Source organism: Lepidochelys olivacea (assembly GCF_965140295.1).
Source record: "Lepidochelys olivacea isolate rLepOli2 genome assembly, chromosome: 25".
NCBI lineage: Eukaryota > Metazoa > Chordata > Testudines > Cheloniidae > Lepidochelys > Lepidochelys olivacea.
In genome coordinates, this window is record NC_140435.1 from 7,441,471 (window position 1) to 7,461,659 (window position 20,189).

General features: G+C 46.1%; 1 protein-coding gene across 5 annotated transcripts in view; it reads right to left on the reverse strand.

Annotated features, from left to right (window-relative positions):
- The window catches only part of MBD3 (methyl-CpG binding domain protein 3), a 36,451-nt gene extending 16,972 nt beyond the window's left edge, over positions 1-19,479 (reverse strand). Inside the window, exons 1-4 of one of the 5 annotated variants that reach the window (XM_084614647.1) lie at positions 19,460-19,479; positions 3,866-4,025; positions 3,446-3,583; positions 395-485 (exon numbers count right to left, since the gene is read on the reverse strand). In XM_084614647.1, coding sequence (XP_084470773.1) covers positions 395-485; positions 3,446-3,583; positions 3,866-3,967 — 331 coding nt within the window. In that variant the 5' untranslated portion in view covers positions 3,968-4,025; positions 19,460-19,479. Of the gene's footprint in view, positions 1-394; positions 486-3,445; positions 3,584-3,865; positions 4,026-11,955; positions 12,068-17,974; positions 18,427-19,088; positions 19,239-19,459 lie in introns of those variants that run through there. The other 4 variants (XM_084614645.1, XM_084614643.1, XM_084614646.1 and 1 more) reach the window with 4 other exon arrangements.
- Between the last annotated feature and the right edge of the window lie 710 nt (positions 19,480-20,189).

The following is a 20,189-nucleotide window of genomic DNA, read 5'->3' on the forward strand; positions in this document are numbered from 1 at the left end:
TTTTAAAATGGTACACTCATTTTCTTCTTTTTCCCAGGTGTCCTACACATCCCAGTCTAAGCCTGGAGGACTATCACTCCATTACAGCTATCCTCCCACAAGGATGGATGGCTGAAACTTCCTTTGGGACCTATCAAAAGAGCTCCTTAATTAACTTGAGTACAAGAGATGCTGTTGAGTGACATGTCACTTTCTCCTACTGTCCCTCAATGCCCCTCAGGGCTAAGTACACTGAATTTAAGCCTGACCCCAGTCATAACCAGTTGTTTCTAAAGTTGGGAGTTGTCCACAAAGTGCAAAACACCTGACAGCAAGTGGGTTAAGCCCACAGTACCTTCAAAACATAGCTAATACAACAGTGTTAGGCCTATAGTTAAAAGCATGATCTAATTACCTTGTAAACCCTTTGGAAGGTCCATTGTTTTCACCAGCTCTTCTGCAATGTCAAAGGCATTCAGTCCACTTAGTTTCTTCTCCCAGAAGAGCTAACAAAGAAAACATTTATTCATTTATGTAAAACATAGAAACACACTTGACAACACAGCAAAACACCTGCCTGCCATGGCACGCTATGGAGCGGAGAACTGGAGCAGATATGTCTGGCTCACTTCATCGGATGCATACCGTGGAAACTGCAGCAGACTTTATATATACACAGAGAATATGAAACAATACCTCCTCCCACCCCACTGTCCTGCTGGTAATAGCTTATCTAATGGTAATGGGCTATCACCAGCAGGAGAGTGAATTTGTGTGGGGGGGTGGAGGGTGAGAAAACCTGGATTTGTGCTGGAAATGGCCCACCTGATGATCACTTTAGATAAGCTATTACCAGCAGGACAGTGGGGTGGGAGGAGGTATTGTTTCATATTCTCTGTGTATATATAAAGTCTGCTGCAGTTTCCACGGTATGCATCCGATGAAGTGAGCTGTAGCTCACGAAAGCTCATGCTCAAATAAATTGGTTAGTCTCTAAGGTGCCACAAGTACTCCTTTTCTTTTTGCGAATACAGACTAACACGGCTGTTACTCTGAAACCTAATATTATAAAAGGAGCTCAGATGTATCTGCAAGGAGGGAACAGTTTGCATTACCATCAGTTAATCAACAAAACAGCTCCACGGTTGGAAGAACCTCCTCAATATTTCTGTATTGATTTACTGGCTTTAAAAAAAGTTGCCCCCTTGCCTCAATTCGAGTATTTCCAATCTTTTCTTCTGCACCACTAGGATAGTAACTAATACTAGCATCACCTCATTTAATTGCAAATGGTATGGGGCAGTATTTTTTGGTAAGTATTCCTTTGGCTTACTCATCAATCTGCTCTTTAGCAGATTCCAGGGAATTGTTCCCCAGCTTTGCTTCAGAGGTTACTCTTAAAGAAAGAGCATAGAGCAATTCAAGTCAAAGCCAGCGTAAAGATTAAATAAAATGACTGCAATAGTTTAATCAACAGATACATCAGCAAAAGTTAACTACTGCTTTGGAACGAAGCTTTTCAATTACAGAAGCCATCGCCCAATCTATCTGGTAAGAAGAGGCAATATTACAGCTGGGTCCACGTTCAAATCACAGTCCAGAGACATCTATCAGTGGATATCTACAGGACTATAGCAATTTGCCTGACAACCCTTGCTTTTTGCTGCAGAACAGCTATTTCATCTAGGCTTTAGGGAACTACAACATGGCATGTAGCCAGCCAAGGACCATACAAATCCACAAGTCTTCCGCCCACCTCATACCACAAGATGACCCAAAGTGTGACACAGTCTAAATTACTTCTCCTTGGCCTTTCACAATAATGCTCTCAGCTTCTAAGTAGCAGAGCAAATCACAGGAGGCAATTTCTAGTCCATAATTTTCAAATCAAAGGGTTATAAAGCCAGATACTTAAGAGGCCTGGGCATTATTTCCAAAATTAGAATGAAGACTTAACGTAGCCTGAACAAAGCTAGAATGGAGAAAATGCTGTGGGTAAAACATTAGGAAACTTTGATTTAGCAGTAGCAAGGATTGCTGGATATGCAGTAGAGCAGAGGGCTAGAGATGAATAAGGTAGAGAGTGAACAGAAAGATCCACAGTGATAATGCACTTGCACCAGCACTCTCATGTTTAGTTGGGTACGAGGCAGTAAATCGGACAAATGCAGGTAGTCTCAAAACCACCTGTGTGTGTCTTCTGGACAATGCTCTTATAAAAATGCAAAGAGAAATAAAGTGGATAAGAAACAGACCAGTGTAAAGTACTATTATAGTCAACAGCGTGGATATGGAATACACACCCATCATCTTATTTAAAAAGACCCACTGAGGGCAGAATTCCTTTTAAATGCATCATAATTCTTACTTCAGGATGATACTTGTGAGGTTGAATAAAAAAGATTTTGAAATTCCTCAACTGTGCAGAAGGAAATTTGAAAAATAAATAATTTTGATTGATTACCCTTTTGAATGCCATATGGTGTAATATACCCACTTTTGCAGTTGTATGTAACGTGTACTGACAATTGGCAGTGTCTGAACTTGCTAATGACACTGAACACCTAGTTTCTAGAGAACTAAACAGATGGACTTTCTACAGCAAAGGACTCAATGAAGCTCTGCTGAGGGGACAGGCTGCCAATTCCAGGGAACAGGAACAAAATGAGACTGCCTGACAGAGACTGTTTCTAGCAAATAAGATTTATTTTACCAGTATCCACCTCTATAACTACATAATGCCCTCCCCTACACACACTTTTTTTGTAGTCTCGGCTAGATGAGATTAAGTTCCTTTGTATGTCTCCTCTAGTTTGCAAATACATTGTATCGTAAGTGAAACGATGACTTGGATTTGGCTGTTAATACTGGCATTCAGGTGATGACCAAGTATTCTAGGTGATGACTGAATTTCTAAACTTAGGGGAGTTAAATGGTCCTGAGACACCAAAGTCACTAAGGGAGGCGCGCGGGGGAAGAAGGCAAAGGTGGCTGTAATTTCTGCCATGTGTAACAGACACCAGATAGTGGTTTTGTACTAGAAGAGTGTGAGCCTTCAGAATTTTGGCCCTATTTATACTATAAAATACATGACACAGGATCTAATTACAATACAGTTGTCCCTAAAACTGGATATGAACATTGTTCCAATATGTAGGGCAGACCACCAGACCACTTTAACCATGATGAAGCTAGAGATCTGACAAAGGCTCCAGCCCAGTTATAAAATACAGTTAAAATCATGTCTACACTATATAATGGAATGCTTTTAACAGGGCTAGGAAGTAACCAACTTGTAACAGATTCCATGACACTGAAGTCCCTGCCAGCATTTCAAATACAAAAAAAGTGCCAGTATACATTTACCCACTGTTATATAGGAGGGTTATATTCATGCTCCTCAATGATTAACACACATGAAGCTTTCTTAGCTCTGGGAAAGTAGCTGCCACACTGCAAACCTCACCTGGCGGGGCTGGTCCACAGCTTTCTGGGGATCACTCTTCACTTTGTTGCTGGGATGATTTGTGATCTTAGTGACAGGCTGCTTGAAGATTGAGGCTGTCTGTCTGACAGGGAGTGCAGTATTTAAGTCAGGTTTACCCTAAAGATTCAAAACAAAAAGAAAAAAACATTTTTTGCCAGAGCAAAGTCAAACTCAACACTCTTATTAATGAAAATATTTGTGAATCAGTTTTAATTAGACCAGATCTACCTACAAGTAGGTCTCATACCCAGATATCATGACTTCTGTCTCATACAACTCCCACATACAAGCATTAATTCAAAGGCTAAATCCATGTGTGATGTTCTCAAAACCAACAGTAATATACCAAAAACTCAAAGAGATGGAGAGGAGAAACCTTCCACTGTAACTTATTCTTACTTTGGCTTGGTTAGAACAGTCATAGCGCATCCTCTGCCTGTTCTTATTCATCTTACTCATCAGCATTTTGCCTGTGCGAAAGTCGAAAGTGCTCAAGTCCATGGAGCTCCCCAGGTAACGGGCCAGCTGAGGCTTGCTTCGGAACTTCTTCCCACTTGGGCTGAGAAAAATACAGAGGGAACAGAGAGAGAAATTAAACTTCCTGGGCTCTGGCTGATACCAATGTTAGTTTCACTACCAAAAAAAGGCGCTAGGTTATTATTCCCTTTGTGGCAGGAAAGGAGGATACTGGGCATCCAAGAATAACCCCCTCCTCACTCATTCACTCTATATGGATATCATAGAATATGTGGGTTGAAGGGACCTCAGGAGGTCATCTAGTCCAACCCCCTGCTCAAAGCAGGACCAATCCCCAACTAAATCATCCCAGCCAGGGCTTTGTCAACCTTGACCATAAAAATATCTAAGGAAGGAGATTCCACCACCTCCCTACGTAACGCATTCTAGAGTTTCACCACGCTCCTGGTGAAAAATTTTTTCCTAATATCCAACCTAAACCTCCCCCACTGCAACTTGAGACCGTTACTCCTTGTTCTGTCATCAGCTACCACTGATAACAGTCTAGATCCATCCTCTTTGGAAGGAACCCGCTTTCAGGTAGTTGAAAGCAGCTATCAAATCCCCCCTCATTCTTCTCTTCCGCAGACTAAACAATCCCAGTTCCCTCAGCCTCTCCTCATAAGTCATGGGTTCCAGTCCCCTAATCATTTTTGTTGCCCTCTGCTGGACTCTTTCCAATTTTTCCACATCCTTCTTGTAGTGTGGGGCCCAAAACTGGACACATGACTCCAGATGAGGCCTCACCGATGTCGAATAGAGGGGAACGATCACGTCCCTCGATCTGCTGGCAATGCCCCTACTTATACAGCTCAAAATGCCATTGGCCTTCTTGGCAACAAGGGCACACTGTTGACTCATACCCAGCTTCTCGTCCACTGTAACCCCTAGGTCCTTTTCTGCAGAACTCCTGCCGAGCCATTTGGTCCCTAGTCTGTAGCAGTGCATGGGATTCTTCCGTCCTAAGTGCAGGACTCTGCACTTTTCCTTATTGAACCTCATCAGATTTCTTTTGGCCCAATCCTCTAATTTGTCTAGGGCCCTCTGTAGCCTATCCCTACCCTCCAGCATATCTACCTCTCCTCCCAGTTTAGTGTCATCTGCAAACTTGCTGAGGGTGCAATCCAGACCATCCTCCAGATCATTTATGAAGATATTGAACAAAACCGGCCCCAGGACCGACCCTTGGGGCACGCCACTTGATACCGGCTGCCAACTAGACATGGAGCCATTGATCGCTACCCGTTGAGCCCAACAATCTAGCCAACTTTCTATCCACCTTATAGTCCATTCATCCAGCCCATACTTCTGTAACTTGCTGGCAAGAATACTGTGAGAGATGGTGTCAAAAGCTTTGCTAAAGTCAAGGAACAACACGTCCACCGCTTTCCCCTCATCCACAGAGCCAATTATCTCATCATAGAAGGCAATTAGATTAGTCAGGCATGACTTGTCCTTGGTGAATCCATGCTCACTGTTCCTGATCACTTTCCTCTCCTTTAAGTGCTTCAGAATTGATTCCTTGAGGACATGCTCCATGATTTTTCCAGGGACTGAGGTGAGGCTGACTGGCTTGTAGTTCCCAGGATCCTCCTTCTTCCCTTTTTTAAAGATGGGCACTACATTAGCCTTTTTCCAGTCATCCGGGACCTCTCCCGATCGCCATGAGTTTTCAAAGATAATGCAATCACTTCCGCCAACTCCTTTAGCACTCTCAGATGCAGCACATCCGGCCCCATGGACTTGTGCTCGTCCAGCTTTTCTAAATAGTCCCGAACCACTTCTTTCTCCACAGAGGGCTGGTCACCTCCTCCCCATGCTGTGCTGCCCAGTGCAGCAGTCTGGGAGCTGACCTTGTTTGTGAAGACAGAGGCAAAAAAAGCACTGAGTACATTAGCTTTTTCCACATCCTCTGTCACTAGGTTGCCTCCCTCATTCAGTAAGGGGCCCACACTTTCCTTGACTTTCTTCTTGTTGCTAACATACCTGAAGAAACCCTATGGCCTAGTAGGCTAATCTTCTCCCTCTTACAGTTACTGTGGAAGAGAGAGGGGAAGAACATGTTAACCTGTTCTACACATCAAGGGCCAAATTCAATTCAGGTTTATGGAAGGCACCCAGATTATACCAGGACCAAACTTGATCTTGAACATTCTGCTTCCAACTCATTACCCACTAGTTCATGCAAAAGTATGTCGATTTCCAAGCGTCAGTTCTCATGAGACTGTTATATTAGAACAGCAGCATGATCTTCACAGCACCTTTCTTTTTTCCCCCTCTTTGTGACACAGTTTTAATAATAAACTTCTGATTTCAGTTTGATTCTTAACTTTACAATGAGGTATTATGTAACAAGTTAGGAGGCAAGAAAATAAGTAGTTAATCTGTAAAGGGAAACAAAGTAAAAAAAAAACCTTTCATTTTAATTAACAATAGAACAAATCAAAACTTTGAAAGACACCGCATTAAAGATGCACTTTTAAATGTCTGATTTTATGTGATGGACCACAGTCAAGCAAGTGTGCATCCATTGGCCCAATTGCTTTCTTGTTTTTTATATAAAACAAACTTATGGTTGTAATAAGTTACTAAATAATGGGCTGGATTCTCCTCAATTACAATGGTGAAAATCAGAAGTAAACCCACTGAAGTCAATAGAGCTATACCAATGCGAAATTGTGAGAAACAAGAAGTTTGCAAAAGAAAGTCATTTCCATGTAGCATTGTCCATTACAAAAATACATACAGCTCATCATTCAGTAGACTTCTCATTTATTCCCTAGCATCCTTATCAGTAGCAATCAAAACCTTAGTTTCCCCTTGTCATAAATATAAAGGGATGGGTAATCACCTTTAAATCCCTCCTGGCCAGAGGAAAAACCCTTTCACCTGTAAAGGGTTAAGAAGCTAGGATAAACTCGCTGGCACCTGACCAAAATGACCAATGAAGAGACAAGATACTTTCAAAGCTGGAGGGGGGGAGAAACAAAGGCTCTCTCGGTTGTTTTTGCCAGGACCAGAGCAGGAATGCAGGTCAGAACTCCTGTAAAGGGCTAATAAGCAATCTAGTTAGATATGCATTAGATTCTGTTTTGTTTAAATGGCTAGTAAAATAAGTTGTGCTGAATGGAATGTATATTCCTGTTTTTGTGTCTTTTTGTAACTTAAGGTTTTGCCTAGAGGGATTCTCTATGTTTTGAATCTGATTACCCTTTAAGGTATTTACCATCCTGATTTTACAGAGGTGATTCTTTTACCTTTTCTTCAATTAAAAATTCTTCTTTTAAGAACTTGATTGCTTTTTCATTGTTCTTAAGATCCAAGGGTTTGGGTCTGTGTTCACCTATGCAAATTGGTGAGGATTTTTATGAAGCCTTCCCCAGGAAAGCGGGTGTAGGGTTTGGGAGGATTTTGGGGGGAAAGACGTTTCCAAGAGGGCTCTTTCCCTGTTATATATTTGTTAGACGCTTGGTGGTGGCAGCAATAAAGTCCAGGGGCAAAAGGTAAAATAGTTTGTATCTTGGGGAAGTTTTAACCTAAGCTGGTAAAAATAAGTTTAGGGGGTTTTTCATGTAGGTCCCCACATCTGTACCCTAGAGTTCAGAGTGGGGAAGGAACTTTGACAAGTTCTGACCTGTATTCCTGCTCTGGTCCCAGCAAAAGCAACACACAGACTGAGAGAACCTTTGTTCCCCCCCTCCATCTTTGAAAATATCTTGTCTCCTCATTGGTCACTTTGGTCAGGTGCCAGCAAGGTTATCCCAGCTTCTTAACCCTTTACAGGCGAAAGGGTTTTTCCTCTGGCCAGGAGGGATTTAAAGGTGTTTACCCTTCCCTTTATATTTATGACACCCCTCTAGCCAGGTGGAGGACAATACCACATACGGAGTCACCAACTGCATACTATGGCTCATATATGGGAAATTTACATCTTCAGCCCATTTACATGCCTAGTAACATCCAAACCCCACATCGCTCAGACTCAGTGCAACAAAGCTAATATGCTAGCATGCACATTTAGTTTATAAAGGCCAGGTAACTTTTTCCATGCACATATTTCTATGAAATAAAAAGATCAGCAGTGCTAGAAACAAATCTCTCAGTCATAGTATCCAGGTATCAAGCTTACCTTCTCTCGCTAGCCTGGCAGTATACTCAATCCTGGATCTATTTGGACCAAACCTTCAGCGCTTGACGTTCACGTTCTTCTGTTATTTCTGGAATTATTCCACTTTCCCTAAAATCTAAGTTGGCATTTGCAGAACAGGTTTCAGTGGAGGTTATACAATTCCCTTTGTATCAGATGACACCCCAGCTTTCCTGGAGAATCTGAGGCACTTTTGTCCATTTGAAATTGAACCACTACAAGAAGAAGAATGGCCTTGAGTGCTAGACGCAGCGCACAAGACTTCAAGGCACTGATGAGCATACTTGACTTTCTCGTGTCCCATAGACTACGCACTGACAGTCAGTCCAGATGAAACACTCAGTTGACAGTTGATGAACATGACTAGTACCAATTTCTGCAGAATCCAGGGTTGAAAGCCATCCTGTCTGGGACTATTAGGAGCATCAAACTTTAGTCCCTTGACCTTTGTCAGGACCATTTCCACGAGAAAGACTGGTGAAAAGGCACAATCCATTGACTGAGAAACCATTCTGGTTAACACCCCTTTTCCTAGTGGTACGAAAACAGGTAGCTTCTTGTTCAGCAGCGTGTGAAGACAGCTACCTACCTCTGGTGTCCCGGAATGTATGAAGTTCTGGTCTGCTGCTCTCTCATTTATTCAGGAGGATCTGTAACAGACTTATTCAATCTATGATCATGTTCTCTTTCCCTACCAAGTAGAATATGAATATCTTGTGGAACAGGAACAGAACCTCACACTTCCGTATCTGTCATGACCCAGTGCCTCCTTATTTTTGTGGAACAAGCTGACTCAAGTTACCAAGACCATCTTTTGGAATCCCAGATCTCTGAAAGTCCTGCACGTGTACATGACCATTCTCATCTTCAGAACACTCATTTGCATCTATTCTTCATGGAGACATCAAGCTTTGTAGGTGTGGAGTTCCTTTCCATAGACTTCCCTTCTCAAGATAGCAACCATGAACACATCTATCATATGGGCAAGAAGTTTGGAAGTCCACTTCTAATTGCATAATGCCACTATACCCAGAGATCATCCATTACCCAATATGATGCAAAACCTCCAATCTTTTTTCCAATACAACTAGCAAAATATTTTAAGCCAGGCATGCCAACAAATGGTAACTGAAAGCTATTATCTGTAATACAGCACGCAAAGAGTCATAGTCCCGAGAGGAAATCAATCAGTTGGACTAGTTGGCAATTGATGACAGTTTGACCCATATTAAAAAAAAAGTCTGTTAGGAGAGCATGGTAATTCTTAATCCCAAAGCTACCTACCTTAGATACTATGCTGACTTATACCTGGTGGATGCTACACAAACTAAGAGTCCAGTAATGGAGGTGGCAAAGACTCATAAATCCACTTGAGACACATAACTTGCTCTATCTGTTTTTCTAATTCTAGGAGAAACAGAAGATGGTCTAAACCACAAACCTTAAGGGTTTTTTTTTTTTTTGAATCACTAACATTATTACTTTTTTTGTCTCAACTATAAACTATCGAAAAGGCTCAAACTGTTTTGCTAATTTGAGATTTTAACTAACAGAATTTGGGATCTCCAAGGTTTCTACTAAATGGCTGAGCATCTCTTGAAAATCTATATTTGTCAGGATCAAATGATGTAGGAATCCAGCAATGCAGGAGTAAAATAATCTCTAAGCAGAGTCATCTTCATATTGGAAAGACACCTTCTATTTACCAAAATCATCCTCTCAAGGGTCTTCTTTCAGGGCAACCAAAATGGAAAAAAACCCTTCTCAGTGGAGAAATTAACTCCCTTAAATGGTGCAAGGAAGAAGGAGCTGAAGAAATAAACTTCAGTCATGAGCAACAACAGATCAACTAGTCCAGAGGTGGGCAAACATCTGGCCCGTGGGACCCTCCTGCTCAGCCCTTGAGCTCCAGGCCAGATAGGCTAGCCCCCGGCCCCTCCCCTGCTGTTCCCCCTCCCCTGCAGCCTCAGCTCTCCATGCTGCCAGCACTCTGGGTGGCGGGACTGCAAACTCCTGCCAGGCAGTGCAGCTGCAAGAGCCACCAGACTGCCCCAGTGCTCTAGAATGCGCAGCGGTGCGGCTGGCTCCAGCGGGGCGATGCGGCTGCCTGTCCTGGTGCTCTGAGTGGCATGGTAAGGGGGCAGGGAGCGGAGGGGTTGGATAAGGGGCAGAAGGTCTCGGGGAGGGGGGGCAGTCAGGGGACAGAGAGCAGGAGGCGGTTGGATAGGCGTGGGGTCCTGGAAGTGAGCGGTCAGCGGACAAGGAGCTGGGGGGAGGGGGAGAGTTGGATGGGTCAGGAGTTCTGAACGGGGCAGTCAAGGGGTGGGAAGTGGGAGAGGGCGGAGGCCAGGCTGTTTGGGGAGGCACAGCCTTCCCTACCCGGCCCTCCATATAGTTTCAGAGCCCCGATGTGGCCCTCAGGCCAAAATGTTTGTCCACCCCTGAACAAGTCAAAGCCCACAGACTCTAGAAAAGGCAATGAGTAAAAAGAGATCCCACAGAGAACAAGATGGAATAAACAGATCTATCCCCTGAAAATCCTGGAAAGCTAGGGCTAGCATGAGTGAGAAAGCCAATATGACCAGTCTAGAAGTCTCACAAAAGACTTATGAAAACAAGAATAAAAGAGGCGTCCTTTGTCCCAGTCCAGATGGAACAAGGCTGACCCCAAAAACTCTTGGAACAGAGTCTTTGCTGTCATCAATGAAGTCAAAACAGATAACACTCAACCTGTGGAGAATCTCTGGCAGGGGAAGCAGAGTCATTCGCCCCATGAATCCAAAAGCTCTCAATTGTGAGATGCAAAGCGAGAAAACACTGAAGAAAGACCATGTCAGAATAGTGAACATCCCTTCTGGTGTCGAGCACAGGTAGAATCAAGGCACTTTAAGTGAAATATCCTCATGAAATCTAATATCAGCCACCCTGAATTCCTCTATGTCTCTTACAATCTTAAGGATCTGACTGATGAGATTGAAAATAAGCCAGTCTTTTTTTTCTCCTGCCTGCCAGTCTCCAAAATAAAGATGGAAGAGTCAGCAGCATAACCCCCTGCTTTTATCAGAGCTCTCAGCAATAGCGGCAAGTGTTCACAAGCCAAAGATATCACAAATCTTACAGAAGGCCCAGTTTGAAACAAAAGACTCAGATCCAGTGGTCTTGCTTGCAGTCACACTGACTTCTCTGGAAGGCTCTTGTTTTCTTGATCCCAACATGCTTGAAGAGTAAAGGCTGAGAATGTCTGAAAAAGTAATCTTCCCGTCTTACAAAGGGGTGTTCCATGACAGATTTTAGCACTGAAGGCCTTGTACTGTTTGAGATTAGACTTTGTGCCTGCACCAGCCAGAACAGACCTTGACAGTCTCTCATCTGAACTTTTAGCTGGGGCACTAATTGGCACCACCTGCGCTGGCAGTTCATTTGGTGTTATCCATCAGAAGCTACTGCTAGAGGGATGTGAGACATGAGAGGAACAAAAATACCAAAGTTAGCCAGAGAGCTGACTGCATGTATTATGGGGCTGGCTGAGACTCCAAAGAATCAAGTATGCGTCAGATGTATTGAACAATATCCTGTGCCAAGGACACAATCCCTAGCACCTGCTCTAACTCATTCTAAGTAGAAACCTGAAGAGTGAAGCAACTTCTACTCACAACTGAAAGTAGCCTACAAAAGCATCCTACTACGGTTCTGAAGATGCCTCTGACCAAATCCCCAGAGTGAAGATACTGGGCTTGGTCCAAAGTGCTAAAAAGGCATCTAAGTGCTGGAAAAAAACTATTTTATTCTAAGTATATGCCTTGAAAACAAAAAAGGGATACTGTACCTAGTGTCTTGCTTGAAGAGCACTGAAAGATCAGAGCCAACGCTGTAACAGTTAGAAGCTAGTGAGAAGCTCATTCACTAACCACAATCAGAAAGTAACTGGTGGAGGGTTCTGGGGCCTCAGAGATTGTTGTAGCTGGAGCATGCTCAGTAGGACACAGCCCTTGAGACAGCCTACAGGTACCTCAGAGGGTCAAAAAAACCTAAGCACTAGTGGAGTTTTCCACTTGACTTGCTCTGGAGGCATGAGACTCAGGAGTGGTAATTCTGTGTTTATGCCTTTTTGGGCTGCTTTGAAGACACACAAGTTTTTTTCTTTATAGATTCCATTGTTTTCCCCTCCCCGCTTTGCAGCTCACCAAAAATTTCAAGATTCGCCATGCATTAATGTTTTTGAAACTAAACGAATTGGAAGCATCCCAAACAAAGGGGCAACAATTATACACGTTTTGATATGAAGTTTTAGAAGTTTGGAAATATCTCTTCCTGAAAAAGTTACACTATCAGCAAGCAACTTGCTATATTACCGTGATAATTAATTTGTAGATGGGCTTCTTGGCACTTTACCAGCTACTAAAAAGAAAGGAATTGCAAAGGGACAAATGATTTTTTATGCTTGTCCATCAAAAGGTATATCACATTATCTGCTTTCATGGCTTGCCTCAGCACTAACAAAAACAGAAAAAGGGAAGCATTTCCCCAGAAACAGAAAGTCTCATTAGCTATTCACAGACTTTCTGGGTGCAGATTACAATGAATGCATCACAGCCTATTCAAGGGTCAGCAACTGCCAGGTGCCTGCTCTATATGTGCAGCTCATCCTTTGTTTCATTCTCATTACATTCTTAAGAAGAGAACTGACTGCAAGCTCAAACTCATTCCCATTCCCTTCCACCTCTCCTGTTAAGCAAGTTTCCTCCCCTCCTCCTTTCCCCTTTAAGCATATACAGTACCAAATAGAGATTCATAGAACTTGATTGAAATGCAAAGGACAGAGGGGGGAGGGAAAAAAAAAACAAACAAACCAGATCTTGCCTACTTTTAAGGAAATGGGAGACAGGAACCTGGGTACAAACTGTGACCACATGCAGCTGTCTAAAGCCTCAACCTCCCCCACCCCATCTGAGAAACAGAAAGCCACAAAAAAATTTTTTTTACACCGCATTTGTTACAATACATAAAATGCTTCTTTCCTCCTCTTGCACTTGCTGCATTACAACTTGTCATCCTCAGACTGTGCATTCAAGTTCTTTAGTAATACAATCAAAGTTGTTTTCTCTTGCAGCAGTTGTATGTCTGTGAACACAACGTTCTGAGCACTCAGCTCACCAGAACAGGTGTTGTATGCCCCCATGCCACCTCCCTAGCAGTAGGCATCACTCTTGCTAGCTGAAGTTGGCTGCTAAGTACTCCTCCATATCTCTGCCTTCCAGCACACCCCACCTCTGAAGGCATATTTCATTTGGACAACATGACCCTTAAACTGCAGTGGGTACTAGGTGACCCCAATTCTCCAGCTTCCCCTGTCCCTAACACCACATTCGACTACAGTAATAAATATCACCACCGGCTACAAAGACAACTGGGTACAACGGTTACGTATCCCCCACCTGCCTCTTCTACAATTCCTCACGTGCCTAATGCTCCCTCGGGTTTCCCCTCTCTAACTGCACACTACTCCTAGCTCAGTTCAGTACTCCTACTCAGCACACTACTCCTAGCTCAACTCCCGTACTAGGGGCATTTCTCTTCTGCTCAGTGCACTGGCGCCCCCTACACGGCCAAGCTCCTACAGTCGCATATCGTAAAACTGTTAACACACTCTTGCCAGCAGATCCATGCAGTGGTGTTCCCTGCTCCTTAGTAATAGGCCTCATTCTGACCAATGACTTCATGTAGCTTGAACCCCCTGCACTCAAACAACACATAGGGCACATTCACCCAGACTTTAACAAGTTACCATACACCCATTAGCCTACAGATAAATAAAAAAAGATGAGGGGCAGATCTGTAGCAGGGTAGTGAACTAAAGAAGCCAAGTCCACTTTTATAAGAACTCCTGTGATACCCATTTACAGCGGAATAACTGGAAAGCATGGTTCACGTGAGGCATTATACGAGCCTCACTTTGGGAGCGAAGGGCTACCAGCAGTTTTACCTAGAGAGGTATTTCTCAGAAGAATTTTACCAAAACTATATTCCCTCCCAGACTGGGTTGATTTTTTATGTATGTTGGTTGATGCACTGTGGGGGCAAGAAACTCACAAATAAATGAATGTTATGGGGTTGACTGATACAGAGTTGTTTGGGGAATGCCTTTCTAGACAAAACTCCTAAAAGGAAATGCTTCTGAGGAATCTCTCTCATGACAAAACTGATCACACTCTCTCTCTCTTCCTGGTCTCCAAAGTGAGACTTTTGGAATTTCAGGCAGTGCCTGAAACCATTTGCAGGTGAACATTCCCTGCCCTCAATATTATTCTGCTCCATTTAGGCCCAAAAAGAGCTCTTACAAAAGCAGACACAGCTGCTCTCTCAGTTCTTTTAGTTCTGAAGTCACTACTCTGTCACAAGCCACACCCTGGTGAGAAACCCAGCCCCCTCACAACCAGCTGCTGGGAAGTGGGAGATTGCTGCTAGAATTCCATCCATGAACCATGCTTAGGGGAGAGCCTAATCTCCAACCAGACTCTGACTAGTAATGTCAGACACCCAATTCCAGGCTGACCCTGGACAGTGGAATGCCTCCTCTCTCCCTATACAACCACATTCACTCTCCGCAAAAGGGAAACTTTTACATAAAGAGTTAATTTCTAACTTGTGATTACAGAGAAAACCTTCCAAACACAAAACTACTGTACAATCCTCTTATCCTGAAGAGCACTTCAGAGAAGTACTAACTGCCACCACCATTCAACTCAGATGAGTGTTAATTCTTAAGTCTAATGATGGCACAAAGGGCTTGTATTCCAATCATTTTGGTGCACAATATCTAACTTCCATGAACAAATTACTGGAATTATACGTATACAATATGTAACTGAACACACAAATGGTCAGCTAAACAAATGTCAAAAACGCAGAGGTGTTAAAAGTGACAAGTATTTTTTCCACACTGTGGGCTGGTCTACATTAGAAAATGAATATTGACCCAGCTACTCAATTTACAGTGGCAGTCAAAAAAGCTAACGGAATGTTAGAAACCATTAGGAAAGGGGTAGATATTAAGACAGAAAATTATCATAATGCCTCTATATAAATCCATGATATGCCCACATCTTGTACACTGCATGCAGATCTGGTCACCCCCTCTCAGAAAAGACATACTGGAATTGGAAAAGGTACAGAGAAGGCAACAAAATTGATTAAGATTATGGAACAGCTTCCACATGAAAAGAAATTAAAAAGCCTGGGACTTTTCAGGCTGGAAAAGGGACGGCTAAGGGGGAATATGATAGAGGTCTATAAAATCTTGTGGAGAAAGTGAATATGGAAATGTTATTTACTCCTTCACAACACACAAGAACTAGGAGTCAACCAATGAAATTAACAGGCAGCAAGTTTAAAACAAACAAAAGAAAGTACTTCTTCACACACCGCAGGGTCAACCTGTGGAACTCTTTGCGAGGGGATGTTGTGAAGGCTAAAACTATAACAGGGTTCAAAAAAGAACTAGGGAAGTTCCTGCAGGAACTGACTATTAGCCAGGACCAATGACTATTAGCCAGGATAGGCAGTGATGCAACATCATGCTCTGAATGTCCCTAGCCTCTGTTTGCCACAAGCTGTGAGTGGATGACAGGGGATGGGTCATTTGATGACTGTCTGTTCTGTTCATTCCCTCTGAAGTACCAGGCATTGGCCACTGTTGGAAAACAGGATACTGGGCTGGATGGACCATTGGTCTAACCTAGTATGGCCATTTTTACGTTGCTCAAGCCCACGGCTGTGAAAAATCCACACCCCTGAGCAATAGAGTTAAGCGGACCTAAGCCCCCATGTATGCAGCACTAGGTCAAAGGAAGAATTCTTCAGACAAGCCCCAGGGCTCTCTCTCACTATAGGCACTACAGTGCTGCAGCTGTAGCACCATAATGTAGATACTTCCTACAATGGTGGAAGTGGTTTTTCCATCGCTGTAATTAATCCAACTCTCTGAGAGGCAGTAGCTAAGTCTACACCGGGAGTTAGGTCAGCAGTGTGATTTTTTCACAACCCTAAGAAACACAGCTAGGATGACCTAAATTTGAAGTACAGACCTGGTCTTAGTAATGCAGAATGCAACAGTAACTAAAAGTTTAGTTATTGCATAAAAGCTGTATTATACCTTCTATCTTTTGCAAATTGACATATCTGGAAAATTCACTGTAGACAAATGGAAGGTGCCCTTAATTTTGTAGGCCCAGCCCTCAGGCTCCTGAACTAGTAGGTATATCTCACACATTTTGAGCAGCGGACTCAAACTGCTAAAAAGAGGTCTTTTCTTTCTCCTGCAGAAACTATGAGCAACAATAGAAGGGCTTCAGAGAAGCAGCCATGTTCGTCTGTATTTGCAAAAAAAAAAAAAAAAAAAAAGTGTACTTGTGGCACCTTAGAGACTAACAAATTTATTTGAGCATAAGCTTTTGTGAGCTACAGCTCACTTCACTGGTTGCATAGAAGGGCTGACATTTTCAATCTATATACTCAGGAAGATGACATTGCATTGATTTATACTCAGTCCAAGTCTGAAAGGTCTCTTCATAGCCATAACGGTTAGATTTTAGAACTGAAACCTATGATTTTGCAGAAGTTGATGGTGTACATCTCTTTACTCTTCAGGGCCAAAATCCCTATCTGCCAGCTCAGTGCAGTAGGGGAACTCATGCTGCACTCCTCTGCTCAACACCCTCCCTGTCCCCCACAGCTATTCTACTTCAACTATAAGATACCATCATCACGGCAGGTTTGGCAGATCCTGGGTGCAGTGGTACTGCCCTTGTGAATTCCCTGTGGGCACTATGTCCCACCTACAGAAATGTAACACATACAACTACATTAATATACATGATTCTGGCAGAGTGGGCAGCTCATCCATACCACATGCTTCCCCCAACAGCACAGTCACTGATGGTAACAGATTTCATGCTAACAGAGCAGGTTGAGGCCTCCCCCCAGGACTCTACAGCACATTCATCTTTAGTAACAGACATCACAGAAGCAGGGCAAATCGTTCCTGACCACCCCCTGCCCCCAATCTCATAACAGGCTTGCCTACAGAAATAGGTATCAATGTGACAGGGCAGGTAGCCCCTCCCCGGACACAATGGCTCACCCTGCAACCACTCTACAGCATATTCACATATAGCAACTGATAACACTATCAGCATTGCCTTAAGGTCCCATATTCTTCCTGCAACATCCACCTCCATGGCAGAGTTACCTACGGAGACAGACATTAGTAGGTCAGCCTTTCTTCCCCCTACTCTCCCAACTCAGTGGGCTCTAACAGCACATGCATTTATAGCAAGCTATTACTCTGGACCCCATGGCCCCCTGCGGCACATTCACCTAAGGTAACAGACACCAGTGCAGAAGGAGGATACTGGGGGGCTGCTCACCCAGCCACACTGGTGTCTACTACTACAGAAGAATGTGCCATCTGCTACCTATAACAATGTGGTAGGGTGGGTGCCCAACCCCACCGCACGCTCACTTATAGTGACAGACATCACTGGGTAGGGCAGATGCTTCGCACCCCATGGTCCCCCCAGCCCCCCAATGGTACATTCACCTATAGTAATAAATATTAGTGGACCAGGAAGGACAGGCTCCCTGTACCCCTCAGGCCCAACAGCACCTATATAAGAGACATCTGACAGGGCAGGGGTTCCCCCCAGACCACCTACTGTACCTTCACTTATTGCAACAGACATCGGAGGCAGCTCCCGGCCCCCATAGCACAGTCACCTAGCGTAACGCATGGCTGCGGCAGGGCGGGCGGCCCCCGGCACCCCATGGCCCCCCCATGGCACATTCACCTATAGTAATAGACATCACTCTTGCCGGCTGAGAGCCCCGACTTTCTGGTCACTTCTTCCCTTTTCCATCCCTGCGGGAGGGCTGAGCACTCCCACCTCTTCCGCTCCATCTCCGCCGGGGCTCGGCCTGCGCTGGCTCCCTCCTCGCTCCGCCGCGATCACTGAGCAGCCGCCGCCGCCGGCTCCCAGGCTAGTTCCACCGGCTGTTCCCGGCCGCCGCGCACTCCTCCCGCCGCGGGCAGCGCCGGCTCTTCCCTGCTGCGGCTACTCACTCCTTCCCCCGCCGCGACGGCGCCGGCTGCTGGGTCCGCCCCCCGCCCGCGAGAGGTGACGGCTCTGGTGGCTGTTCCAGTCTCCCGCTCACCACAGCGTCGCCCCCTCCGCCACAGGCTGTTCTTCTGTGCTTACCTCCTCCCCCTACCAACCGAGACGCAGCTGTTCCGCTCTCTGTTCACCACCACCCTCAAGCGGCGCCGCGGCCCTTACTCCCCCCGCCCCCCGCCACCTCTTGAACGCGGCTGCCGCTGTTCCTCTCTCTTTTCGCTCCCCCCTCCACCGGAGCCGCAACCCCTCACTGCTCCTGTCTCGCCTCAGCTGTTCCACTCTCCTTCCCTCCCCCCGAGAGACGCTGGGGCTACTACCCCCTGCCTGAGCGGCGCGCGCGGCGGCCGTTACTCCCCCTCCCGACAGCGCGGCGCGCGGTGGCCGTTGCTCCGCCCCCTCGGCGCCAAGCTGGGGAGGGGGAGACAGACCACCCTGTATCCCTCCGCCCAGAGAGACCGCGTGCAGCGCGCGCTGCTCAGCTATATAGTCCCCTCCTGAGAGGAGGGGGCGGGTGACCTGCGGGGGGGGGGAGAGGCCCAGCCCCACAGAGCAGTGACCCACACGTCACCCCCTACCCCTCACACAGCCCCCACCCAAAGCCCTCCACGGGGCCCCCAGCCTCGGCAGCGACCCCATCTCCCCCGGTGCCCCCCCTCCCTCAGTGACCCCCACCCCGTCATCCCCCAGCGCCAGTCTCCCCCGGGACCTCCGCCCCATACGGTCCCCCCATCCGCCCCCCACTGACCCCTGACCCCCCCCCCCGGTGCAGCACGGCCCCGCGCCCCCTTACCCCAGAGCCGGCCGCCCCTGGCCGCCTCTGTGTCCCGGCAGATCCGCCCTGGGCATCTTCCCTCCGCCCGCCCCTGGCCGGAGTGAGGGCGAGCCCAGCTCCCCGCGCGGCCAGGGGGCAGGGGCCCCCTTCCTCCCCGCCCGCTGGCGCCCCCTGCGGGCTCGGCCCCGCGCCGCGCCCGGCTCGCTGCCCCCTGCGGGCCCGGCCCCCACGCGGCGCCCCGCGGGGGCCCCGAGCAGGCGGCCCCGGGGGGGACTGGGCGGAGGCCCGCGGGGAGCCGGTGGCGGGCGGGTGTCTCTCCCGGGGACCCACCGCCTCTGCCCAGAGATGGGGCCCGGTCACCCCTGCCTGGAGACGGGGCGGGGGCATACCTTGCCCAGGGCCCTCTCTCCTCTGCCTGGAGAGCATCGCGCCCAGGGACCTGGCGCTTCTGCCTGGAGACGGCGGCGTGTCTCCTTGAGGAACTTGTTGCCTTTGCTCGGCGCAGAGGCGAGTATTGTAGGCCATGCAGCCCCTACTTTGGCCACCCCTGAAGAACAGAGCCAGAGGAGGAGCAGGCCCGGTTTGGTTTGCACAGGGCTGGTCATTAGAGGCTATTTTCTAGGAACAGGGTTTTTTTGGTCCTTTTTGTCCCAGGGATCCGTACTGGGCCCAGTCCTATTTAACGTATTCATAAACAATCTGGAAAAAGGGGTAAACGGTGAGGTGGCCAAATGGGCAGATGATACAAGACTACTCAAGACAGATAAGTCCCAGGCAGACTGCAAAGAGCTACAAAAGGATCTCACAAAACTGGGTGACTGGCCAACAAAATGGCAGATTAAATTTAATGTTGATAAATGCAAAGTAGTGCACATTGGAAAACATAATCCCAGCTCTACATATACAAGGATGGGGTCTAAATTAGCTGTTACCACTCAAGAAAGAGATCTTGGAGTCATTGTGGATAGTTCTCTGAAGTCATCCACTCAATGTGCAGGGGCAGTCCAAAAAACGAATAGAATGTTGGGAATCATCAAGAAAGGGTAGATAATAAATCCATGGTACACCCACACCTTCAATACTGCGTGCAGATGTGGTCATCCCATCCCAAAAAAGATA